The sequence below is a fragment of the Centropristis striata genome, chromosome 5 (assembly GCF_030273125.1).
Source record: "Centropristis striata isolate RG_2023a ecotype Rhode Island chromosome 5, C.striata_1.0, whole genome shotgun sequence".
NCBI classification, from domain to species: Eukaryota; Metazoa; Chordata; class Actinopteri; order Perciformes; family Serranidae; genus Centropristis; species Centropristis striata.
This window is the reverse complement of record NC_081521.1, coordinates 17681965-17709522: the sequence shown is the minus strand read 5'-3', so window position 1 is coordinate 17709522 and position 27558 is coordinate 17681965. Positions and strand designations below refer to the sequence as shown.

Here is a 27558-nt window from a genome sequence, read left to right as displayed (position 1 = left end):
TCACCACCTGCTGTCAAAGATTCCAAAGATGGCGACGACAGGGATGCTTCACCTCCGGCGCATCTCCGCGGTGTCTCTGGCCGTGTGTCTCGGCTTTTTGAACGCGTTAAACATGGCGAGCTGCGATGAGCAGGTGCCGCTCATAATGTGGACCAGCGAGGGGTGAGTGATGCCGGACGAGTTCATGGTTTTATCGCCTCACAGACGCGGTTGAGCGGCTCTGAGTCGTTAGCTAGTCGTTAATAACCGTTAGCTGAGGGTCGGGACCAAGCTGAGCTGGCCTCGGTCAGTCTCCGGGATCATGTCTTTAAAACATATAAACTGGTTTCAGCGTTTATAAATAATTAAAATAAACAAGTGTAACATGAGAATCTGCTGTCCTCCTCCAGAATGTCAAGTGCCGTATCACCTGTCATTTGCCGTTTGCCAACGATCATTATATATTTAATAATAATACAGAAAATGTGTGTGTGTGTAATAGTAAACATTTTTTGAGACGCTAAATTTTAGGTTTTCATTCAATGTAAGCCATAATCATTGTAATCAGAAGAAATGTAATCAATTAAGACATGAAATGTGTCATTCTGTGTAATGGATCTATATAATGTGTTATTTCCACTTTTTTTAATTGAATACTGACAAACTATTATATAATATTCTAATTTATTGAGATGCACCTGTATAGAAAATGTTTTCAAATTCTTGTTTATTTTTAATACCTGGTACAACTAAAGGTACATTTGTTTGGACAAAAATAATGATAACAACAAAAATAGCTGTTAAGAATTTAATTTAAGAGCCTAGACATCTATGCTTTTATTGATAATGATTTTGATTATTATCAAGAAAACAATTTTTGTTATCATTATATTTATCCAAACAAATGTACCTTTAGTTGTACCAGGCATTAAAAGAAAATTGAAGAAAAAGGCTGGTCCAATAATTATATATATATATATATATATATATATGTATATATATATATATTCGTGTGTGTGTATGTTTAATTATTATTATTATTGTTATTATTATTGTTATTATTTAAATTTTACTATTTATGCCAGGAACATTCCAGACCAAAAATGCCATGACTGAAGGCTACAAAAACATAGAAAAATAATAGTAAAATAAAATAAAAATGACTCCATATGAATCCAGAAAAAAATATCATATTGAGTTTATTTTTTTATTTTTTTCCCCGGGATTTTTATTGGACTCAATTTTGCTGTTTATGCTGGGACTGGGATGGGACAGGGAAAAAAGTCAGTGATAGCAGGCAATAATAACAATAATACTATTTTGTTAATAATAACAAAAACAACAAAAAAAATTTAATGTAATTCTAAAAATATATATGTGTATATTCTAAACTGGGATCTAGGAGCTGAAGCTCATTCCAAAAGTAAAGGGATCCCTGGCCATTTTTTGTGTTTTAGATATTTTATTTTAATTTTATACCCTTAAGTAAAGGGATTTTTGTTATTAACATGGGATTGGAAGAAGACAGGATTTTTTTTTAAATATAATAATATATATATATATATATATATTTGCAGAGTCATATAGGTGCAAAATCAATATAGAAAAGATCTATTTTATCTCAGCCCAACAATTTGTTATTTAATTTTATACCCTTTAGTAAAGGTATTTTTGGTCTTAATACGGGATTGGAATTGGACAGGAATTTCTTTTGTATATATATATTATAAAAATAATAATTTATATTTTCAGAGTCATATCTACTCTAACATCTGTTTAGAATGTGATGCATTGGTTTATATTAAACTGACACAAAAAATATCCAATAAATCTCCCCTCTGTATAGCTGTTACATTAAATTGCCTATTTAACCATTTAAGCAGCAAATATTTATAATACTGCTGCTGCTACTTTTACTTTTAAAGATATTGAAGGTATGTCCTGCACATGTATTTTGTTTTATTTTGACATGATTGTATGGGTGTTTCGACTGCGATATATGATCTAAACTTGCTGCTGTGACTCTCCTCCAGGACCTCTCTGCCCAGTCAGTCCCCTCCCACGGCGGGTCACATCGTCGGGCAGCAGCAGCTGGCCTCGTACCTGGAGAAAGCACTGAATGTGGGTCCAAGAAATGTAGTGCTGTTCCTTCAGGACAAGGTACAAACACACACACACGCACAAATATCTAAAAGGCTTTATTTGAATCTGTTTCTTACGAGAATACATGATAGTCAGTTAACTTGGCTGCCAAATATCATTATACCTATATATATATATATATATATATATATATATATATATATATATATATTATTATTATTTTTTTTTTTATTTATTTATTTATTTATTTATTTTTTTTTCATTATTTGGTCTCTAAAATATAAGAAAAAGTTTTAAAAAGTTTCCCACATATCCTAGAAAATGAGAATATTAAAGAGACTAGTTTTCCAGTCCTGGAAACACCTGGAAATGTTCAAATGTTTCCAAAACTTGAATTTATTTATGACTGGCGCCAAATGTCAACAAGGCCGCCGCATATTGATTTTATATTATTATTTTTTACAATTTAAAGTGATCTTATTTTACTGTAGGGTACATAAAAAGTATGACACTTGAATATTACAATCTTTTTTTCCCCTCAATATATTGCTGCTATTAAAAAATACTACATTTTGGTTGTAATTGTTGTTTCCTTTTGACTTATTTGAAATTATCTCTCCTTGTGTCCACCTCAGATGAGCATCGAGGACTTCACCATGTATGGAGGAGCTTTTGGAAACAAGCAGGACAGTGTTTTCCCCAACCTGGAGGTAAGATGATGAGTTTGACTGTGTAAATCAGTTGAATGTTTTCAGTCCTGAATTATTATGTTTTTATTCTCAATCTCTATTCATCCTGTTGATGAGACATTTAATGTTACTGTCCCAAGGTAACATTAAAGGAAACTATCGCTTCACCCGCTGAACCCCAACAGGCTGTTTCAGTGCATTTTGTGTCATTGTATTTCACTGCAATATATAAAATCTCTATAAATCTATAAATTCTGCAGCTCTATGGAATCAGCACAATCATGGTTAGAAGTGGGAAAAACTCAAACATGTCTTTGTGCAGAATAACACAGTGAGAATAACAGAAATCAGAAAAAATAAAATTTCTCTGATAATTTTTTTTTTTAAATGGAATTTATATATAAACACTTTTCCAAGTGTCAGAAATATTGGGGAAAATCAGTTTTCTCCACATATTGTACATATTGAAGTATTGTCATGTTTCCAGCCTCCCCTGTCCTCTCCTCTCTGCTCTGTGTAAACAGCCTCTCCTGTCCTCTCCTCTCTGCTCTGTGTAAACAGATTTTCAGTGAATATTTGTCACGTGACCGTTGGTCTCAGCAAAATCAATCATGTCTTCAGTGTCTCTGAGGAGCAGAATTTAATGTTTTTAACAGGATCCGGTTATGTAGAATTAAGTGATTTTGGCAAAAATATCACAATTTTTAAGCTTTGTTTCGGTCATTTTTTCTAAAGGAAAATTTCGTTACCGATGATCTCTTCAACAACTGTCGGAGAGTTCTAACTCAGACCATAATATCCCTTTTTACAGTTTCTTTCTACGATAAACTGTATTTATGTCAATTACGTTACGAAAACAAATGTTCACTAAACTTTATAAAAGCCTTCAGGATAACAGTTTATTGTTGGCTGTTTTAAATGACACATGTAGAACAAAATGATTCTGACAGAAATATCAACATTTCAAGCTGTTTTAGTTACTTTTTTCTGATGTGTTCAAGGAATCTCAAATTCTGATCATAATGCCTGATTAAAAACAGGTTTTTTTTTCTCTGATAAATGGTGAATTTTTGGCAATTTTTTTAAAGAAAACACTTTTCAGAGGGTTAAACAAAGAACAGACTAACAGGTCTTTTTGGTTCACTTATAAAAACTCTGTTGCAGGTTATTAAATGTTTTTTGCACTGACAGATGTTTGTCTCTGGTGTTCCTTAGGGCGCTCTGATGTCCTCGTCCTCCCCTCTGGTGCTGCCTGCTGTGTCCTGGCCGGCCTCCAATGCAGTGATTGGTCAGCTACAGGATCAATTAGAAACGTCCCCTCTGTACATGGACCCCGAGACGCTCAGTCAGCTGAGACTCAACGCCTCCTCGCCGGCCCTGCTGGTGTTCAGGCTGCCGTACGGCGTCGGGTAGGTTCACCAGACACCGGGCTGCAAACTTTAGACGCTGGAAAACATATTCTGGTGTAGGAACCATCATGGGGACTGTTCGTAGTCTCACAAGCTTTTAATCAGCTATTTAATTAAGGTTTTCAGATGAAAAGTATGATTATTTATATATGAATTTCTTATATGATCCAAAAATTTTATGATTTAAATTTTATCCATCAAAATATGTACACAATCTTCTTTCCGCAAATTATTTTTATTTTTATTTATTATATTCAAATCCTGGGCCACATCTGAATTATAGTAATTTTTTGTTCATGTATGTAAGTTAATTATTGAAAATATTGAAAACTTTTGCTTTAAAAAAACAGTCACACAATAACAAACTAATTAACCAATCAAGGCTGCTGTTATCCAAAAATTCCCGTGTTCTGCAAGCAAAAATCTCGGTTTTTATTTTTAACATATTGCACAATAATATCTTCATAAACATTAACAGATTTGATGACAACACAATTACTTTTATTGTGGAAATATGAGACTAAAAACATTCATAAAGAGAGGTGTTGTGTCGCTGTTTTCTGCTGCATTTAAAGCCCTGAAGCTTTGAATCTTTCAGCTCAAATGTATAAAGAAAAGAGGAATAAATCCAGTGTTTACAGTCTGGTGTTACAGTTTCAGGGTTGCCAGTCATTTCCCTCTCTTCTTTCTTCTTTTCGTCTTTATCTCATCGTTGCCTCATCTCTTTCTCCTGCAGGGCGGATCTGATGTCTGCAAAAGAGATTCTCAGTGGAAACGGTGAGTCTGTCTCACCACTCTGACCCCAGCATAATATTCACACCATTTTCACACTCATCAAACCATTCGGTGAGCTCTGTCTATTCATCTTTTTCTCTAATTTGTATCTTCTGTTAACAGTCCAATTGAAATATGTAAGATAAAAATCATCAGTCACAGCCGAATCGTCTTTTTCGTGTATGTATATCGTGCTATATTTTTATTTATCTGATTCATTTTGGTGCAATACTGTTTGGAAAAACTTGTCTAATACTGACTTAGACACACAAAACTAATCTAATTTTCACGCCTGTATAAAGTGTTTTATTTTATTTATGTCATGCCGTCTTATCTTACAACCCAGATTCCAAAGAAATCGGGGCGCTGTAAAAAACATCTATGAAAATATATTGTGTATAATGTGAATAAATACAAAACAAAAGTTTATCAGTTTGAACAGGTCACGTCTAGTTTCTGCAATTCTGCTTGTTCAGCATATGGATAAAACACAACCACAGCTGCATCAGTTCTAAAACACAAAAGGGTTTTGGATTACATTTTAGAGATTTAAGCCCTGAGAGGTTAAATATATTGTTTTGTACAGTTTTAGTTCAATAAATGTCACAAAGGGTTTAATAAATTATCACATTATTTTTTATTTGCTAAGCCGACCTGATGGCTCATCTAATCTTACCATTCTTTACCTTCATCTGAAACCTAAACGTTTCCATTTGTGCATGAAAAAGTACGATGCATCAACTTAAATATATTTACAGTCATGGAAAAAAATATTAGACCATTTTTTTCTTCAATTTCTCGTTCATTTTAATGCCCAGTACAACTAAAGGTACATTTGTTCCATCAAATATGATGGTAACAACAAAAATACGTCAAAAGAGTTTGATTTAAGAGCTGATATCTAGACATTTTCAATGGTTTTCTTGATAATTACCAAAATCATTATCCAGAAAACCATGGAAAATAGCTCTTAAATTAAACTCTCATCAGCTATTTTTGTTGTTTTCATTATATTTGTCCAAACAAATGTACCTTTAGTTGTACCAGGCATTAAATGAACAAGAAAATGAAGAAAACAATGGTCTAATATTTTTTTTCCATGACTGTACATACAAGTAAAATAGTCATAATGTCAGACTGTATAAAACAAATAACTCATAATAGACCTAACAGACTGTCACATTGTTTTTAATATTAAAAGCGTTCAGTGTTTCCTGTGATATTTTGCCTCACCAATAGACGACATGTTGTTTTTCAGACGAGGTGATCGGTCAGGTGTTGAGCACCATGAAGACGCAGTCTGTCCCGTACACGGCCATCTACACGGCCCTGCAGCCCTCCAGGGTGAGTCCCTGTCACTGTCCACCACGTGTCCATCGCCTGTTGTTCTGGACTCACCGTCTGTCCTCGTCTCCCCACAGGAGGCGGCATCTCTGTCCATGGAGGCGGGGCTGGGGGGAGGACGCTCCCTCCTGCAGGCCAGAGGATACAAAGAGAGGGAGAGGCAGCGCAAGGTCAAGGAGAAGCCCAAGGTCTACAGTCCAGTGGAGTTCAAGGTGGAGTCACTCAGCTTTTATTCTCACTGGTGCTGTGTTCCAATACCCATACTTCCATGAGTACACTATCCGCACTTTCTAAGTACGCAGATTTCAGCAGGTGAGTGTTGTTCCAAATCTAATACTCCGTGGTGCACTTACCGGAAATTGCGCTCGCGACAGCCGCCGCGGCTCGTCACCCGCGAAAAACTTCCCGATTTGAACGGCGAAAAAATGACCCTTTGTGTTGTTTAATCTTTACTTCTACAATTCGGCAATATGGCTGCATCGTTACCTACTCCTCCTGAGGCAATGCTCCGCTGTTATTTCGGCCGCCATTACAAACATTTTTTTCGAGCTGAGCGGCTCTGCCTGGCTCCGCCTCTTCCACTACGTAGACAAGATGGCGGCCGTTGAGTGCGTATAGTGTACATCATTCCACACTCAGCGTTTTGACCGTTATGAGGGCAACATCCGGGTCCTTTAGGTACACTTCTTTTCGCCACGATCGGAATCGGAACACCCTGTGTACTCAAACTAAGTATAGTAAGTACGGGAAGTATGGGTATTGGAATACAGCATGGATGTTTCTGTTCAGACATGAAATATGTCTGGAGATATCATGTTTACTCTCTTAGTCGCGTTTCTATCAAGTAATTTCTCTCAGCATTTTGAAGATTCTCATGAGAAAAGCTTGATGTAAATGCGCACAAAGATTTTTAAGGACACATTTGTGTCCTTAAAAACATCCAAAAAAATGGACACATTTCGCCAGTAGCGCTGCTTCTGCCCTCTCCTGTCGCTCAGCCTGCTCTCTGTGGGAGTTAGTTGTTGTTTTTTTTCTTTTTTCCAAAATATTTTTATTGAAAAATACAATAAGAAATTTCCAATTACAGGAATACAATTATCATTTTCTTATTTTTATACACATATGTACATGTAAACAGTCACATATACACATACACAAACGAAAATGAACAAAAACACTATATAAAATTGTAGAAGAAAAAGAATTAAATTAAATTACAGAGTGCAGATTTCCAGTGTAACAATTCTCTGTGGGAGTTAGTTGACGCATTATAACGCTGACTTTTTGTGCTTTTTAAGTAATACTGTAAATCTTTGACAGGCAGTAGGAATTTGCAAAAAAATCTCCATAATAGCTGTTTATATATTATTTATAATATGTAATAACACAATATTTATCAATTTCTGTTAACAGAGCCCGAGAGTCTTTTTTTTTTTTTATTCTTGAGATTTAAAAATCCATTGCTGTGGAAAAGGTTGTACTCCTCAGTCCGTTTATCATGATTGTTTCTGGGAAAATATATCGTCCTAAAAAGTTATTGTGACAGGCCTACTCGCTTGAGGTGTTTTTGTCTTTTTCCAAAAATCGTTAATGCTCTAAACAGGAGATGGAAACTTTTTCTGAATACGTTCTGATGAAGCAAACATTTAATTTCATGACGGATCAGCTGTTTCCTCTGACATGAAAGAACTTAGAAGTTGAATCTAATTCTCTGATCAGCAACCTCTTTCTCTTGTTGTTTTTTTATCTTCTTCTTCTCCTGTTTACTGACCGATTAGCCTACAGCAACACATTACATTTACATTTAGTCATTTAGCAGCAGATGTTGTTATCCAAAGCGACTTACAGAAAAGGGAAACAATCAAGGTATGGTGCGATAATATTATATGATATTTCTACAAACAAGTATTTCAGCTTTCAGATGTTTCAGATGTTTATTGTTGACCTGCTATCTCTCCCTAAAACGGTCCATCTCTCCACGGTCACTCAACTGAAAATAGAATTGGAGGGTGTTAGAGATGTTGGAAAGAAGTGAGAAAGTATTCTGAGAAACACATCGTTGTTTTTTTTGCTTTCCTGGGATTTGTGAACAATAACAATTACATGCAATAATGTCAGCTTCATCCTCTTAATTCTTATTTTATTGACCCCTCTTTCTCTCTCTGCAGAAGGACGATAAAACCTGCATCCTCCTGTGGGCTAAAGGCCTGACGGTGAGCATCCTGCGCGGCGGGCGATGGGAGGAGCATGACCTGACTCCATCCACCTTCGGGGAGGGGGTCACTCCGGCCGTCAGCGGGTCCAGCTGTGACAGAACCAAAGCCAGGTATTCCTCTTTTTTGTGTGCAGTGTCTGATTAAAAAAAACTCATTTTTTCTTTCCTTACATGCAAGAATGTCGCCTTCCTAAGACAGCTATACAAATATGATACATTAATATTATTAACCTTTCGTTGAGCTAAATATTTAATCAATATTAGTCCTGATAATAAGTACCAAATATTCATTTATAACCCCTTAATCCTTTGACACCCAACAAGCCGTTTCAGGTATTTTTTTTCCTGTTTTTACATTCTCCTCACTGTGTCCTTGTATTTCACTGCAATATATACAATCTCTATAAATCTATAAGTCCTGCAGCTCTATGGAATCAGCACAATCATGGCTAGAAGTGGGAACAACTCAAACATGTCTTTGTGCAGAATAACACAGTTAGAATGATAGAAATCAGAAAAAGTGGTATTCCTCTGATGAATATTTTTTTTTTTTAATTGGAATAAAATGTAACTTATATATACAACACTTTTTCCAAGTGCTCACAACTGTCCTGGATTTAGTAAAACCAGTTTTCTCTACATATGTTCTCCACATGTCTCCAGCCTCTCCTGTCCTCTCCTCTCTGCTCTGTGTAAACAGCCTCTCCTGTCCTCTCCTCTCTGCTCTGTGTAAACAGATTTTCAGTGAATATTTTTCACGTGACCGTTGGTCTCAGCAGAATCAATCATGTCTTCACAGTGTCTCTGAGGAGCAGAATTTAATGTTTTTAACAGGATAAAATGCTTTATTTTTGGACACGTTTTGAATGAGACTTGTAGAAAAAGTAATTTTGACAGAAATTTCACAATTTTAAGCTTCATTTTCGTTACTTTTTCTAATAGAAATGTTACCACAACCAACGATCTATTCAAGGACTGTTGGGAAGTTCAAACGTTGATGATAACTTTTGTTTTTTATGTTAAACTGAGTATTTTTAGCAACAAGAAAATATACTTTTCAACCCACTGGCCTGTTGAGGGTTAAATGCCAGTTTGTTTACATAATGCCACTATTGTTTGTCTTTTATGGAAAAAACAACAAAAAACTCCACAAGAATGCACACACTTTGTCTCTCTTTACACAGTGTTTTATTTGTGGTTCTCTGCAGGTTGGTTCTTGACTATAATAACGTGCTCGGACACGTCAGCTTCAAACTGATGTGAGTCTGCACATCACACACACAACACAGACACTATATCTGTCATTTCTGTTGAAGCCTGAAACACACTGGATCAGTGTAACCTTCAGTAATGGAGTCAACTCTCTGTGTTTCCAGCTTTGCTATGAGCCAGCGTCACTACAAGGTGTCTGCCCGCCGCTGGTTCACTCTGGACGCCGTGGAGCTGGAGTACGACGGGACCAAAGCCACGTTTAACGGTAGCAGACACATCTACGCCCCCGCTGAGTACTCCTACCGCTGTGAGTCCGTCACCAACTTCCGCTGGCCCCTGCTCGTCCCACGCTCGACTAAAGACCCGGCCAATCAGTGGAGGGTCTCTTTTCAAGACTTTCAGGTAACAAACTCTTTTAGTGCTTAATTACTGTATTCTCTGCTGCAATATGGACTTAGTTCATAATATCTGGACATAGTGGAGTAGGATAACTGTGTCTGACCTTGATAACTCCCGTTGTGGTTCCTGCAGGTTTGTTTATTTAATAATGTCAGCAACATTTGATCCAATATGATGTTTGACTAACAGGTGTTAGTCCTATTATAAGCCCTGGGTGCAGCACCTCAGCATGTTTTCACAGAGAACAGAAATAAAACACCATTTCAGCTCTCTGCTTTTATTTATTATGGTAAATGGACCTGCACTTATATAGCGCTTTTCTAGTCGCTTTGCGACCACTCAAAGCGCTTTACACTACAGACTGTGCTCATTCACCCTTTCACACACACATTCATACTGGTGGCAGAGGCCTAAACGGTCCCATCTGCCACCATTGGGAATTCATGCTTCATGGGAGCAATTTTGGGGTTCAGTATCTTGCTCAAGGATACTTCGGCATGTAGGCTGCGACGGTCAGGGATCGATCCACCAACCCTTCGGTTGGGGGCCAACCGACTCTACCGACTGAGTCACAGCCGCCCCGGCTAGATATTTAAATATTTTTTGCACATTCCTGTGTGAATATTCTTCAGAATTAAAAGTTCATGGCTCTTTGAAAGGGTGTGCTAGCATTGTGATCCTATTATATTATCATTATATCAGCAGCATAAATAATATGTGTGATGATGTGACAATGATTGTAACCATAAACTCATTATGAGAATGTTTACTGAGGTCAGAAATTAAGTGAGAAGTAGGCTCATTTTCTCATGTGACTTCTTTTTGCAACCAGTGGAGTCGGCCCCCCGCTGGCTGTTAGAAAGAATGCAGGCATTGGCTTCAGTTTTCATACTGAGGTTGCTGCCCGGTCCAAACCCTCACCTGATTTTTTTTAACCTGTCTCTGCACAGATCCAGGGCTTTAACGTGAGCGGCGGTGATGATTTCTCGTATGCCAGTGACTGCGCAGGCTTCTTCTCTCCTGGTATCTGGATGGGTCTGATGACCAGCCTTCTCATGGTCCTGGTGCTCACATACGGTCTGCACATGATCATGCAGCTCCGCACCATGGACCGCTTCGATGACCCCAAGGGCCCGGCTATCTCAGTGCCCCAAACAGAGTAACTCACCTGACTTCTTTACGTTCCATCTTTCCTCCTTTCTGCCCCTCAGACACTTATCTCCCTGCAATGCTTCCACTCCCACCCTGTACATTCCCCTCCCTGATCATCTGTAGTTGGGCATTATACAGGACTAGTTAGTGGTGTTGTCAGAATAAGGGTTTAGTCATCACTGCGTATGTGTCGGTTTATACTTAAAATATGCATCCTGAGACTGACAATCTCATTTGTCAGGTAGTCCCAGCTTGTGCTTCCCATGTATTAGTGTCACATTTTAGTCAAAGTGGGAAGAATGGTGGTTTAGCAACATTTGAAGCTGTTTTAAAGGTATTTCCAGAATGCTCAAAGTCTCATCCAACTTAAAATATTCGCCTGCTGCACAGAAAGAAATGGTAGTCAAAAGTATCTCTAAGATACTTTTTGCTACACAGATTTGGTGCACCACATTAAGACAGCATCACCTTGAGGAACAGCAGAGAAAAATCCATGCTGTGATTTGGTTTCATAAACTTTTGTCAGTTTAGTATTTTGTGTATGGCAGAACTTGTGTTGTGTTGCCTGCTGAGAAAGCCCCTTGTTTTTATTCTAGTGTCTCAGCCAGCCATCCTCTGAATGCTGTAGGTCTCTAGTTTGTGGTTGCAAAGTTTCATGAGGCTGTGATTATCCTAGAGGTCACAGCAGCTCATTTTATACACTGAGCTCAAGTTTCACTCACTAACATCATCACACATGAAGAACATTGGGCTCATTGAATCCCCAAGAGTCTCAGCTTCCCAGTCAGACCCCATTTATGCAGCTCACACACTGTTTAGGGACCCCAGGATGTACAAATATGCAAAACATAACATTTATTTTTCCATTCAACTGCATGTTATCAGCATAAAGTGGGCATGTCTGTAAAAGCAAAACTTGTGGGTACCCATAGAACCCATTTTCATTTAGATATCTTGAGGTCAAAGGTTAAGAATTTGTCATTTTCCCCCTTGCTAAAATTTAGTGTTAAAACAGTTTGTTACAGCTTTTTTTTATCATGATGGCTAGAAGTGTCTCTGAATTCTGGAAATACCTTTAGGTTATTGTTACACCACTTTGTGTGTTTTTCAAACATAATGCTAATACATGAGAGACAAGCTGGAGCTTTTTTCAGGTGGATAAATGACCCCCATGAAAGGGATACAATTGTACATATCGGGCAAAAAGTAACTTATGAAAAATGAATTATGAAATGCTATTTATTGGTGAAACTAATTTGTGTATGTGCGTGTTGACAATATGTTTGTGTCTGAGTAGACAAATGAAGAACTTGCATTTTATGTGTGAATGATCGATTATCTTCTGCCTACAGTTAACTCTAGTATTCTCGATCAAAGGGACGATTCAGATAATCTTGTTTAGTTTGAACGGACCACAAATGTACAGCATTACAGTCAGACATTTCCAGTTGTTTGTGAATAATTTTCATGGTTTTCCTCCCAGAACATGAGCTAAAGTAACCGTTTATTTTTGAACAATGATGTTTTTCTGTCATGATTAACATAAACATGATACTTATTTTTCAAGACAAGCTTTCTGCAACTGATGTGCACTGAAATATGTTCAATGTGAATTTATTATTTTGCTGTTAATTTATTTTGAGTTTTGTAGTTAATATCAATGATGTAAGGTTCTGAATGTGGTCTGTGTTGTGCTGCTGCTGTGACCCCAATAAAACATCTGTGGAAATTAAGGTGGTCTTTTACTTTTCTTTAAAAAAAAAAAAGTCATACTATAGCATGTCGATTTTTAAAATTTTAAAATGCTTAAATGTAATTAATTTATAGTCTGTTGATGCAATTATATTATATTATATATATATAGATATATAGATATATATAAGCAAAGTGTACGTTTTTATATTGCCTATAAATGTAAAAGATGTCCTTATTATGGTCTGTTGATAAATGTAAATGTTATAGGATGTTATCTATCCAAAGATGACAAACACCAGTTTCTTTTTTAAACATATTTATTGGTATTCAGGTTGGACATACAGTAGTGTTCAAAATAATAACAGTCCAATGTGACTAACCAGATTAATCCAGGTTTTTAGTATATTTTTTATTGCTACATGGCAAACAAGGTACCAGTAGGTGCAGTAAATTCTCAGAAAACCAACAAGGCCCAGCATTAAGGCTGGGCAATTAGTTGAAAGGGGTGTGTTAAAAAAAATAGCAGTGTGGCATTCAATCAGTGAGGTCATCAATTTTGTGAAAAAACAGGTGTGAATCAGGTGGCCTCTATTTAAGGATGAAGCCAGTACTTGTTGAACATGCATTTCTCTTTGAAAGCCTGAGGAAAATGGGTCGTTCAAGACGTTGTTCAGAAGAACAGCGTACTTTGATTAAAACAGTTGATTGGAGAGGGAAAAACTTATAAAGAGGTGCAAACAATTATAGGCTGTTCAGCTAAAATGATCTCCAATGCTTTAATTGACATCAAAAATGCTGTTTCTGAAGCAAAACCAAGAAATGTAAATGAATTGTGGAATGTTGTTAGAGAATCTTGGAGTGGAATAACAGCTGAAAGGTGCCACAAGTTGATTGACTCCATGCCACACAGATGTGAAGCACAGCAAAAAACTGTGGTCATACAACTAAATATTAGTTTAGTGATTCACAGGATTGCTAAATCCTAGAAACAAAAAAGTTTGCACAAAATAGTTTTGAGTTTGTAAAGTCAACGGCAGACACTGCTATTTTTTTGAGCACACCCCTTTCAACTAATTGCCAAATTGCACAGCCTTAAGAGCTGCATATCACGAATGCTTTCTGAGAATCTACTGCACCTACTGGTACCTTGTTTGCCATGTAGCACTAAAAAAATATACAAAAAAACAGATTAATCTAGTTAGTCACATTAGACTGCTATTATATTGAACACTACTGTATAACAGTTCAGAGATACATGATCACAAAACATGAACATAAAATAGTCACAGTAACACATGACGACCCTCCACTATCTTATTAAAAGAAAAAATGGTAAATGGACCTGCACTTATATAGCGCTTTTCTAGTCGCTTTGCGACCACTCAAATAACTTTACACTACAGACTGCACTCATTCACCTGTTCACACACATTCATACTGGTGGCAGAGGCTACCCTAAACGTTGCCACCTGCCACCATTGGGAATTCATTCACACACCGATGAACGCAGCATCGGGAGCAATTTGGGGTTCAGTATCTTGCTCAAGGATAATTCGACATGTAGGCTGCCATGGACAGGGATCGAACCACCGACCACACATTGTCACAATGTTAAAATGTCCTTATTATGGTCTGTTGATACATATTAATGCACAATTTTTGCAAAAATTACAAAACACCATATTATGGGATGCCACATTTTGAAGAAATAAAAAAGTCATACATACTCGTCAAAAAAATACTAAAAATGTCCTTATTGTCTGTTGATATAGATTATAGCACAATATATCCAAAAATGACAGAAAAACAGCATATTACAGGATGTCAAACATTTGAAGAAATAAAAAGTCGTACTTTAGTAAGTCAAAATTTTTCAAGAAAAAGTCATAACATTTTTAAATGCCCTGAAATACTCATAATGGTGTCATTCTACTCTGTTGATAGATGTAGTAGTATGTTTTTTTTTCAGAAATGACATAAAAAAATGAAAAAAAAAGAAAGAAAGAAAGAAAGAAAGAAAGAAAGAAAGAAAGAAACATTTAAAAATCTAAAAATTTAAAAATGTTTTGATCAATTTCATTGGTTAAACTTCACAATTCCATTTAAAACTTGCAAAACCTTTCCACAACTTTTCAAGTACCCAAAAATAAAACCTCCACTATTGAATGGCTGCAGTTCAGTTTAACAATGTGGTCAAATAAGTCAGAAGGCCTGTGAAGGAGTGTTTTAAAAAAAAAATGTATGTACGTTTGTGATATTCAATATAAACTGTGACACGTAACGTATAACGTGGAATCTTATTTACGGGAGAATAGTGTGACAATTCATTTCCGTACACAACACAAAACTTTCAGGGTTTTTATTAATTCAATGACACTTCCAGGCCCTTGAAATGAAGAAATTCCAGGATTTTTCCAGGATTTCCAAGAACGTGGGTTTTTCTTGCGATTTAAACATGTTTACACAGGATCTTCAAAAGAAAAGATAATATGTGTGTTAGACAGAAATTAAAGTTTGAGTTAAACAAGTTAATACCCTATTAAAATGACTTACTAATTATTTAATAATCTTAATTCATGAATGAAAACAGTTTAGTTTTCAAATAGAATTTTAGCTTCATAGAATAGCTGGATGCTTTTGAATTTACATCTAAATTGTAGGATTATTTCTGTTTTATTGCAGTACAGTTTTAATGTCTTCAGTAGAGTGAAACAGATACTCACACAGGCAGGTGTAAGCCAACTCCAGGTACTTGTAAGTGCCGACGCAGGGGTCTCCAAACACTGAGTTCCTCGCTCTGACAACACAGCTGTTTTTTCCATTACAGCTGTGGAATCAAATTAATAACAGTTAATACAGGTTTAGATGAGCACCAAGGTTTATGTCTGGGCATTGGTATATGTACACTTAGTAAAATATCAGAATCTACTGGAGTATTTTTGTTGCATCCAACTTTAAACTTAATTATGATCTTTGCACACACAACAGCAAAGTTTATAAAATGTGATGTTTTAGTTTAAATTAAACAGTTTCTATAAGTACAGCTGAAATGATTAGTTGATTTATCAATTGGTCAATTGAAAACATAACATTAAATATTACATTTTAGTTGTTTCATGCAAAAGTATTTCATGGTTCCAGATTCTCAAATGTGAAGATTTGCTGCTCTTAATTTAATTATTTTTTATTTATTTATTTATTATTAAATATTTTTTATTGTTAAAACAAATTATAAATTATAAGTTTAATTTTTGTTAAGTCTTTTCCTGATTATGCTTAGTTTTAATAAAGTAACAATGTCAATGCAGGACTTTCACACAAATTAAATTGTGGTATAAGTTATTTTATGTGGCTCTGAATACTTCTTCTGTTATTAAACTGCAGCTAAGTTTATTACTGATTACAATTTTGACCAATTGATATCAACAGAGAGTGGGCGTCTGTACCTTTCAGCCACTTTGCTGGTGGGACCTGAGCAGTCGACATTTTGGAGCTGAGAGGCCGGACGCTGGTCAGAGCAGGTGGTGCGGTCACTGCGTCCATAATGAGCTCCATACAGAAATATAACCTGCCCCACGTCTGAGGAAAAACAGGAGAGAGAGTTAACTGATTTCAAGAGGCAGGAGACAAAATGGATTAAGATAAAAAATATAATATTCTAAAAAATAATCATAATGGTAATCTTACCACAATTGAGGTATGCCTGACTGTTCTCACATGTAACAAGGTGAACTGCAAAAGCAACAAAAAATTAGATTAGACATCAAAGTGTTTGCTCACACAGTGGTGAACTGCTGAAGGTGACCTCAGTGCTAACACACCATTCAGCTGGTTAATACAAACTGCCAATCCCAAAAACAACATACAAGTGTCATATAAAGCTTCCATACCTATTTTGGTCATTTAATACAGATTATAGTAAAAAATGTCCAAAATTTTATGGATATCCAAACTTTGATGAAAAAAAACTACAGAATTTTGTAAACAAAAAAAAGTGTCAATTTTTAAAATGCCTAACGATGCAAAAAAATGCCATATTGTGGTTTGTTGATGTTACAGCAAAAATGACAGAAAAACATCATATTATAGGGCGTCCAAAATTTGAAGTAAAAAAAGTGTTGATTTTTTAAATGCCTAAAATTTCCCTATTATGGTCTGTTGATACATATTATAGCATAGTATGTCAATAAATGTCAGAAAAACACCAAATTATAGGATCTCAAAAACTTGAAGAAAAACAAAAAAGTCAAGCCATAGTATATTGATTTGTGTGAACAACAAAAAAACAACAACATTTTAAAATGCATAAAAATGCAAAAAAAATTGTCCTGTTATGGTCTGTTGATACATATTAAAGCATAATATCTCAATAAAGGACAGAAAAACACCATATTATAGGATGTCCAAAACATGTAAAGTGATGTAATTTTCTGTTTAATCCCCCCTGGCTGGCAGGATTATACATCATTTAATTCAATAAAGCTATCTGGGTGAGCAGGTTGGCTTGGTCACTCGTAAAAAAAATGTTTGTACCATTGACTCTTGTCTTATAACAGCCATTTATTTTGTTTTTACAAAACAATTAATATTCCAGAAGAGGAGGTTAGTTTAAAGTTTAAATCATCGATCGCCACACTTCTAATAAAATAAAGTGGTTGTGGTGGTTTAAATTCTGTTGTGAGGGAGCGGTTAGAGTAATTTGCAGCTTTGTTTCACATTAACGTCATGCAGACGTTTGACTCACTTGCTGGGAAGCAAGTGTAGTTGGTGTCCACATATTTAAAGGTGCCATAGCAGGGATCAGAAGTACGGACGACCTTTGTGGCCAGTTCACACACTTTCTTTCCATCACACCTACAGGAAACAGAAAGATTTATAAAGTAAGATCTTTTTTGTGTGTTATCTGATGAGACATTTCATCAGCTTCCTGCTGGACATGTTAAGATGTTTGCATGTGCAGTGGCACACCTGTAGGGAACTTCTCTTACAAAACTACCGTAGATTAAATACAAGTTTTATTTTGAACCATCATTACTGACTTCAGAGATAGTATGTACGTGTACCTTTTCTTGAGGACGCCTGTGGTGCCCTGCTGAGAGCACTTGGTGTTGGAAAGTTGTTGTGCAGGTCTTCCTTCACTGCAGGTTTTAGTGTCTGTACGTCCATACAGAGCTGCCTGCACGCTGATCACTCCACTGTCTGTTACACAGAGCAGCTTTATTTATTACAGCAGAAATATGTCACACACATTTGGTGCCAAATTCTACAAATTGACAATTGATCAAAAATAGCCATAAAATCACTCCAAAATCCCACATGAAGGAAACAAGACCACAAGAACAGCAGGAAAAAATCCATACTGTGATTTGGTTTCAAAAACTTTTGACATTTTGGAGTTTTTAATATTTTCGGTGATGGGTGGAGAGCACTTCTGTTCTTTAAACTGCTGAGAAACCCCCTTAATGTCACTTTAGTGTGGAAAGCCATTTACTTTAAATCTTTGAAGCTAAAACTTGAGTTCTTACCACAGTTTAGACGTTGGACACTGATGCCATCGTCACAAGTGACAACTCTCTCTGTGGAAACATCTAAAAAAACACACATGAAGGTATGAGTTGAAAGCATATACAGTATGTGTATCAAAAAAGTGTAAACATTGAGATCCTACATTGAGTCGATTATTTACCTGCTATCAAACAGATCGCTGCCAGCACTGAAAAAGACATGTCACAGTGTTAAGGCAAATATGCATGTGAAACTGATTGTCATCGGGTCAGGGTCAGAGTAAGAGTCAGGGTAAGGGTAAGGGTAAAAGTAAAGTTAAGGGTAAGGGTCGGGGGGTAAAGTTTAGGGTAAAAGGAAGGGTCAGGGTAAGAGTCAGGATAATACATTTTTTTGTTGTTCCAGTCCAAACGGTTAATGTTTAAACTTTACACTGTGTTCCAAATTCTTAATAATCTGTGTTGTACCTACACAATTTATGATATCCCCATCAGACTCAGCTGTACTTATTGTTTGCTGCTAAACTAACATGGTGAACATGGTAAACATTACACCTGCTAAACATCAGCAAGTTTACTTTGCCATTGATATAAAAGTAGTTGTCTTCTTCAAAACAAAAGTAGAAAACTTTTAAAGAATGACTAAATATAAACAGTAATTATCTCTCCAGGTATCAGTGGACAGTGTACTCACGCAGTGTGCAGCTGAGTGTGAGGCGGAGCATGGCGTCAGCAGCAGCAGGCAGTGGACGGACGGACTGAGGCTGGGCTGGATTCCTGGCTATTTATACTGTCGGATCAAGAATTGTGTTTGTTTTAAATGAGGTACAATAGTTTGATTGTGACACAGCTGGCTCCTGTTCCTTCCAATAAATGCTGTAAACTGTAATTCAGTGACCTACTGGGTGCAGCAGACTGTGATAAAGATAATGAATGAAAGGAGTTTACAGAGTGCATTACTCATGCTGGACCTCTCCCACTGTAAACAATAAAGAGTTATGGCTTCTTTTAACATCCAGTTTCCTTAAAGGAAAAACTGGATAATGAGTTAATCCCTATTTGTTAGGACATCTAATATTTTTACCTTTTTGAACTAGAAATCCATTACTCAACTCCAGATTGTACCTGGGACATGCCTACATAACTCCTGTTTCAGACTCCTCCAGTATGTTTTATTAGGATTTCCAGTATGTATATTTTAGGATTTTAGTGATTTACCATTAAGGCTTTTCATGGCCTCTCTACCTGCTAACGCCCCAAAGGCTCTGGAACAATCTGGTGAGTCAGTGACTCATGTTTAAACATACTCTTATCTGAGAGCATATCCTGATTTAACCTGAGTTTTAACTTTTTTTTTTTGTGATTAACATTTTTTATTTTCCATTTTCATTGTACAACAATAAAATAAAAATAAAAAATATATATCTACACCCCATTGTTATTTTCCATTTTCATTGTACAACAATCAAATAAAAATAAAATATATATATATACACCCCATTGTACAACAATAAAATAAAAATAAAAAATATATATCTACACCCCATTGTTATTTTCCATTTTCATTGTACAACAATCAAATAAAAAAAAAAATATATATATACACCCCATTGTACAACAATAAAATAAAAATAAAAAATATATATCTACACCCCATTGTTATTTTCCATTTTCATTGTACAACAATCAAATAAAAAAAAAATATACATTGTACAACAATAAAATAAAACAAAACACACAACAACAACAACAACCAAACACCATCACCATCACTGCTAATCCTTTTCTGGTTACAATCATCTCTCACAATCATCTCAGTTACTTAATTAGAAAAAAAAATAATAATAATAATTCGAAAAAACAAAACAACAACTAACGTCTCTCCACTATATAACCCCCTTCAGGGCCCTTTTAGATAGCGTACATATTTACCCCATTTTGCTTCATATAGATCCAGTCTACCCAGTTGTTTACATGACACAGCCCATTCTCTCAGAGAGGGCACACCCTCCGTCTTCCATCCCCTGACAAGTATTTGTCTGCCTATCATAATACTAGTTTGGACAAGGCTTTTAATATGTTTATCCTGTCCTGTCAAAACTGAATGATCACTGAAAACAAATAATCTTGGACTAAATGGAATTTGCCTCTCTGTAATCTCATATAGATTATCAGAAATACTGGTCCTAAAATGGGCCCACTACCAAGAGTCTGAATCAACATAGAATAATAGACAGCTGCCTCATGTCCTTTTCCATAACTCTTTAAAATGTTTTCTAAGAAGTCTGCATTGTGGGGAGTCAATGCATTGGGCCCAAAAAACCCCCATAACATGTGGCGGAGTTGCAGGTACCTAAAAAAGTGGGAAGTAGGGATACTGAACCGCTGCACCAGCTCCCCAAAAGATCTTAAAGAGCCATTACAGTACAGATCTCCAAGTGTGACCACACCCCTCTCCTGCCATATCTTCCAATAAATCGGGAATTTACCAATACGTAATTTAGGATTTAACCAGATACTTGAAGAAGAATTTAGAAAGGGGTCAAATTTAAACATTCGAGCAACCTTAGTCCAGATTAATTTAAGATGAGAGATTACCGGGTGTGTTTTTGCTTTTTTACATAATTTAGTAGACAAAACTTGCATAGGTGACAAAGGGGCCACTACAGCATGTTCTATACAATACCACGGGGGGGCCCTCTCCGGAGGAAGGGACCAATGGGGGCGAACCCTGCCTGGTTCCTCTCCCCAACATAAAATAATCTGATATAAGACCATTGGTCTGCACTGCTGCTTCTGGGTGTTTATATAATACATGAATCCATTTTATAAAAGTACTACCAAATCCAAACTCTTTTAAGATTTTAAATAAATATCCCCATTCAACCATATCAAAAGCCTTTTTGGCATCTAGAGAAATTGCAGCGACTGGGGACTGGGCATCAGCCACTGACCACATGACATCAATAAGGCGTCTAATATTGTCTGATGAGCTACGACCACGAATAAATCCCACTGGTCAGTGTGGATCAGTGATGTATCCACAGTAATGCTTTCTGAGAATCTACTGCACCTACTGGTACCTTGTTTGCCATGTAGCAATAAAAAAAATATACAAAAAAACAGATTAATCTGGTTAGTCACATTAGACTGCTATTATATTGAACACTACTGTATAACAGTTCAGAGATACATGATCACAAAACATGAACATAAAATAGTCACAGTAACACATGACGACCCTCCACTATCTTATTAAAAGAAAAAATGGTAAATGGACCTGCACTTATATAGCGCTTTTCCAGTCGCTTTGCGACCACTCAAATAACTTTACACTACAGACTGCACTCATTCACCTGTTCACACACATTCATACTGGTGGCAGAGGCTATCCTAAACGTTGCCACCTGCCACCATTGGGAATTCATTCACTCACCGATGAACGCAGCATCGGGAGCAATCTGGGGTTCAGTATCTTGCTCAAGGATAATTCGACATGTAGGCTGCCATGGACAGGGATCGAACCACCGACCACACATTGTCACAATGTTAAAATGTCCTTATTATGGTCTGTTGATACATATTAATGCACAATTTTTGCAAAAATGACAAAACACCATATTATGGGATGTCACATTTTGAAGAAATAAAAAAGTCATACATACTCGTCAAAAAAAATACTAAAAATGTCCTTATTGTCTGTTGATATAGATTATAGCACAATATATACAAAAATGACAGAAAAACAGCATATTACAGGATGTCAAACATTTGAAGAAATAAAAAGTCGTACTTTAGTAAGTCAAAATTTTTCAAGAAAAAGTCATAACATTTTTAAATGCCCTGAAATACTCATAATGGTGTCATTCTACTCTGTTGATAGATGTAGTAGTATGTTTTTTTCAGAAATGACATACAATACATACAATATTATGTCAATTTTTGGTAAAAAAAAAAAAAAAAAAAAAAGAAAGAAAGAAAGAAACATTTAAAAATCCCTAAAATGTGTCTGTTAATACACATTATAGCATAAAATGTCCAAAAATGACAGAAAAGTGCTTTTGCAACGTACAGTGGTGCCCCCTGCTGGATTCTTGACAGATTGCAGGCTGAAGGCACTTTACAGGGAAGTTGCAGCCTGATCTATCCGGGTTTCCTTTATAATCCATGTTTTGATCAATTTCATTGGTTAAATTTCACAATTCCATTTAAAACTTGCAAAACCTTTCCACAACTTTTCAAGTACCCAAAAATAAAACCTCCACTATTGAATGGCTGCAGTTCAGTTTAACAATGTGGTCAAATAAGTCAGAAGGCTTGTGAAGGAGTGTTTTTAAAAAAAATGTATGTACGTTTGTGATATTCAATATAAAATGTGACACGTAACGTATAACGTGGAATTTTATTCACGGGAGAATAGTGTGACAATTCATTTCCGTACACAACACAAAACTTTCAGGGTTTTTATTAATTCAATGACACTTCCAGGCCCTTGAAATGAAGAAATTCCAGGATTTTTACAGGATTTCCAAGAACGTGGGTTTTTCCTGCGATTTAAACATGTTCTAAACAGGATCTTCAAAAGAAAAGATAATATGTGAGTTAGACAGAAATTAAAGTTTGAGTTAAACAAGTTAATACCCTATTAAAATGACTTATTAATTATTTAATCGTAATTCATGAATGAAAACAGTTTAGTTTTCAAATAGAATTTTAGCTTCATAGAATTGTTGGATGCTTTTGAATTTACATCTAAATTGTAGGATTATTTCTGTTTTATTGCAGTACAGTTTTAATGTCTTCAGTAGAGTGAAACAGATACTCACACAGGCAGGTGTAAGCCAACTCCAGGTACTTGTAAGTGCCGACGCAGGGGTCTCCAAACACTGAGTTCCTCGCTCTGACAACACAGCTGTTTTTTCCATTACAGCTGTGGAATCAAATTAATAACAGTTAATACAGGTTTAGATGAGCACCAAGGTTTATGTCTGGGCATTGGTATATGTACACTTAGTAAAATATCAGAATCTACTGGAGTATTTTTGTTGCGTCCAACTTTAAACTTAATTATGATCTTTGCACACACAACAGCAAAGTTTATAAAATATGATGTTTTAGTTTAACTTAAACAGATTCTATAAGTACAGCTGAAATGATAAGTTGATTTATCAATTAGTCAATTGAAAACATAACATTAAATATTACATTTTAGTTGTTTCATGCAAAAGTATTTCATGGCTCCAGATTCTCAAATGTGAAGATTTGCTGCTCTTAATTTAATTATTATTTATTTATTATTAAATATTTTTTATTGTTAAAACAAATTATAAATTATTAGTTTAATTTTTATTAATCTTTTCCTGATTATGCTTAGTTTTAATAAAGCAACAATGTCAATGCAGGACTTTCACACGAATTAAATTGTGGTATAAGTTATTTTATGTGGCTCTGAATACTTCTTCTGTTATTAAACTGCAGCAAAGTTTATTACTGATTACAATTTTGACCAATTGATATCAACAGAGAGTGGGCGTCTGTACCTTTCAGCCACTTTGCTGGTGGGACCTGAGCAGTCGACATTTTGGAGCTGAGAGGCCGGACGCTGGTCAGAGCAGGTGGTGCGGTCACTGCGTCCATAATGAGCTCCATACAGAAATATAACCTGCCCCACGTCTGAGGAAAAATAGGAGAGAGAGTTAACTGATTTCAAGAGGCAGGAGACAAAATGGATTAAGATAAAAAATATAATATTCTAAAAAATAATCATAATGGTAATCTTACCACAATTGAGGTATGCCTGACTGTTCTCACATGTAACAAGGTGAACTGCAAAAGCAACAAAAAATTAGATTAGACATCAAAGTGTTTGCTCACACAGTGGTGAACTGCTGAAGGTGACCTCAGTGCTAACACACCATTCAGCTGGTTTATACAAACTGCCAATCCCAAAAACAACATATAAGTGTCATATAAAGTTTCCGTACCTATTTTGGTCATTTAATACAGATTATAGTAAAAAATGTCCAAAATTGTATGGATATCCAAATTTTGATGAAAAAAACAACAGAATTTTGTAAACAAAAAAAGTGTCCATTTTTAAAATGCCTAAAAATGCAAAAAAATGCCCTATTGTGGTTTGTTGATGTTACAGCAAAAAATGTACAAAAATGACAGAAAAACATCATATTATAGGGCATCCAAAATTAGTAAAAAAAAGTGTTGATTTTTTAAATGCCTAAAATTCTGTTGATACATATTATAGCATAATATGTCAATAAATGTCAGAAAAACACCAAATTATAGGATCTCAAAAACTTGAAGAAAAACAAAAAAGTCAAGCTATAGTATATTGATTTGTGTGAACAACAAAATAACATAAAACATAAAACAACATAAAAATGCAAAAAAAATTTGCCCTGTTATGGTCTGTTGATACATTTAGAGCTTTTAGAGTAATTTGCAGCTTTGTTTCACATTAACGTCATGCAGACGTGTGACTCACTTGCTGGGAAGCAGGCGTAGTTGGTGTCCACATATTTAAAGGTGCCATAGCAGGGATCAGAAGTACGGACGACCTTTGTGGCCAGTTCACACACTTTCTTTCCATCACACCTACAGGAAACAGAAAGATTTATAAAGTAAGATCTTTTTTGTGTGTTATCTGATGAGACATTTCATCAGCTTCCTGCTGGACATGTTAAGATGTTTGCATGTGCAGTGGCACACCTGTAGGGAACTTCTCTTACAAAACTACCGTAGATTAAATACAAGTTTTATTTTGAACCATCATTACTGACTTCAGAGATAGTATGTACGTGTACCTTTTCTTGAGGACGCCTGTGGTGCCCTGCTGAGAGCACTTGGTGTTGGAAAGTTGTTTTGCAGGTCTTCCTTCACTGCAGGTTTTAGTGTCTGTACGTCCATACAGAGCTGCCTGCACACTTATCACTCCACTGTCTGTTACACAGAGCAGCTTTATTTATTAAAGCAGAAATATGTCACACACATTTGGTGCCAAATTCTAAAAATTCACAAAAGTGAAAAAGTAGCTAATTTCAAAAAGCTTATTTTGTTACGAGGCTAATGCTGGGCTTACACCAAACGATTTTCCCAGTCCCAGACTAAAAACTGTCAAATTTTTTTCATTTTTTTTTCATGTCAGAAAAACAGAAATCCTTTTTCAGCTTTGTGAGGGGGCATTTTGTGGCGTCTTCTCCTCTTTTTTTTTTCCAACACAAACCACTGCACACACAAACATTGCATGGTATGTAAAAAAAAAAAATGCTAAAGGAAATCTAGTTGTAGTCTTGTAAAAAGTGACCCTGCAAGATTCACAGTCTTTGTAGAATCTCAGGCTGGGACTAAAAACTCTAAACACTTGTCTTTAGATGTGAGCTGATAGTCTTGCAGGAGTCTTTCCAAATATTTTCAAAGTCTTCTGGTGTATAGGTAGCATAAGTTTAAACCCATTTAACAATTCTAATCTGTTAACAAGGTGTCCTGTATTGCATTTAACTTGTTCAGCCCATATTTCCTGAACAAATGAAAGTCACAACTTTGATATATGTTATAAAGATGCAAACAAAAAGGCAAATGGTTATTTGTTTTTATTTATTATTGATTTAGTCTTATTTTGTTACTTAAAAACAAATCAGATTTTTTTTTTCCATTGTTAAACAGCACTATTAATGTCACATTTTTGATATATGTTGTGGAGATGCAAAGAAAAAGGCAAATTTGTGTTTCTGTAAGCAGAAAATGTGTCTATTTTTTTATTTTATTTTAAAATAAGAAATATCATAAACATAAATACCATAACCCCCCCAATGTATTGTATATGTCACATCACAGATCTTTGACATTTAGGGGTAGATTTTTTTTTAAAAAAACAACATAAATGTGTTCTATGTGGTCCACTTGGTCTGTGATATATCCCCATTAATTTTCCTTTAAGGATAACTGGGCCTGGGTTCTTAGGGGGTAAACTTTACACTGTGTTCCAAATTCTTAATAATCTGTGTTGTACCTACACAATTTATGATATCCACATCAGCCTCAGCTGTACTTAGTGTTTGCTGCTAAACTAACATGGTGAACATGGTAAACATTACACCTGGTTTGGATTGGACGGGTTAAAGGTGGAGGCAGGCGGTGGCTACGGGTCAGTTCTCTTGGGGCATGGCAGGGCCTCGGATGGAGGCAGGTGAGAAGGACTCTTTCAAACAAAACAAAAATAAAAATATAATAATAATAATAATAATAAAAACAAATAAACCCACTCCTCAGCGGGCAGACCTCCTCCCATTGGTCTGGAAGTTGCCCACACTAGGAAGTGCCACAGCAAGATTGGCAACGGGCCAGCAGCTGCCTCCAGGTTCGGCTGCGGCCCAAGGCACAATTAAAAAAAAAAAAAAAAAAAGGAGCTCTTGTTCTGTCTTCCCTCCCACTGGGGCGCCCGACTATGCCCCCTGGCCTGCCCCCCTGATGCTCTGGTCTGGCCTCGCCCCCTCGCTGTGACGTATGTTGTTGTCGTGGTCGTCATTGTCATGATGTGTTGGTTTATGTTGAGTTGATTATGTGTATGATCTTGCACTGTATTATTGTGTAAGATGTTGTGCTGCATGACATCAAGCTATATTGTGTGGTGATGTCTCCCGTCCCCCTGTGTTATTATAATATATATTGTTTATTTCTTTTATTTTCTCTTTTTCTTTCCTCTTCCCTCTCTTCTTGCGTGAGTGCTTCTTGCTTTGTTTGCCTATTTATTTTCATTGTATTATATATATATGTGAGCCATGTTATATATATTTATATAAAATATAAAGAGAAAAAGAGAAAATTTTGTACATTTAGAAGTAAAATGCATCAATCTTCTGCACTTTGAGAGCTAAATGAGAGCAAACACCTCATATAACATTTTTCACAGTCGGGAGATATTGTATTATATAATCTTTATTATCCTACTGTGTCATTTTTAATTGCTGTAAATGTCTATGTTGTATTTAAGGCATCTTATTTTGACAGTCTTTTTGTAAACTCTGTGGTCGATTCTGTTAAACACTGTGCTCTTATTTTGAAAGCTGTAC

General features: G+C 35.9%; 2 protein-coding genes across 2 annotated transcripts; one reads left to right on the top strand and one right to left on the bottom strand.

Moving 5' to 3' along the window:
* Positions 1-13009, top strand: atp6ap1a (ATPase H+ transporting accessory protein 1a). Its single transcript, XM_059333761.1, has 11 exons — positions 1-162; positions 2013-2139; positions 2718-2792; positions 3987-4180; positions 4917-4957; positions 6213-6298; positions 6376-6510; positions 8467-8624; positions 9722-9772; positions 9890-10127; positions 11075-13009. The coding sequence occupies exons 1-11, from the start codon at positions 29-31 to the stop codon at positions 11285-11287; spliced, it is 1452 nt and encodes a 483-aa protein (XP_059189744.1). The 5' UTR covers positions 1-28; the 3' UTR covers positions 11288-13009.
* Positions 13010-15644: 2635 nt separating this feature from the next.
* On the bottom strand, positions 15645-27014 carry LOC131971246 (L-rhamnose-binding lectin CSL1-like). Its single transcript, XM_059332575.1, has 14 exons — positions 26933-27014; positions 25294-25429; positions 24975-25084; positions 24254-24298; positions 24013-24145; positions 23261-23402; positions 19167-19236; positions 18658-18684; positions 18497-18559; positions 18035-18170; positions 17716-17825; positions 16659-16703; positions 16418-16550; positions 15645-15798 (listed from the first exon to the last, which is right to left on the bottom strand). Exons 1-14 carry the CDS (start codon positions 27012-27014, stop codon positions 15645-15647), a joined length of 1386 nt encoding a protein of 461 aa, XP_059188558.1.
* Between the last annotated feature and the right edge of the window lie 544 nt (positions 27015-27558).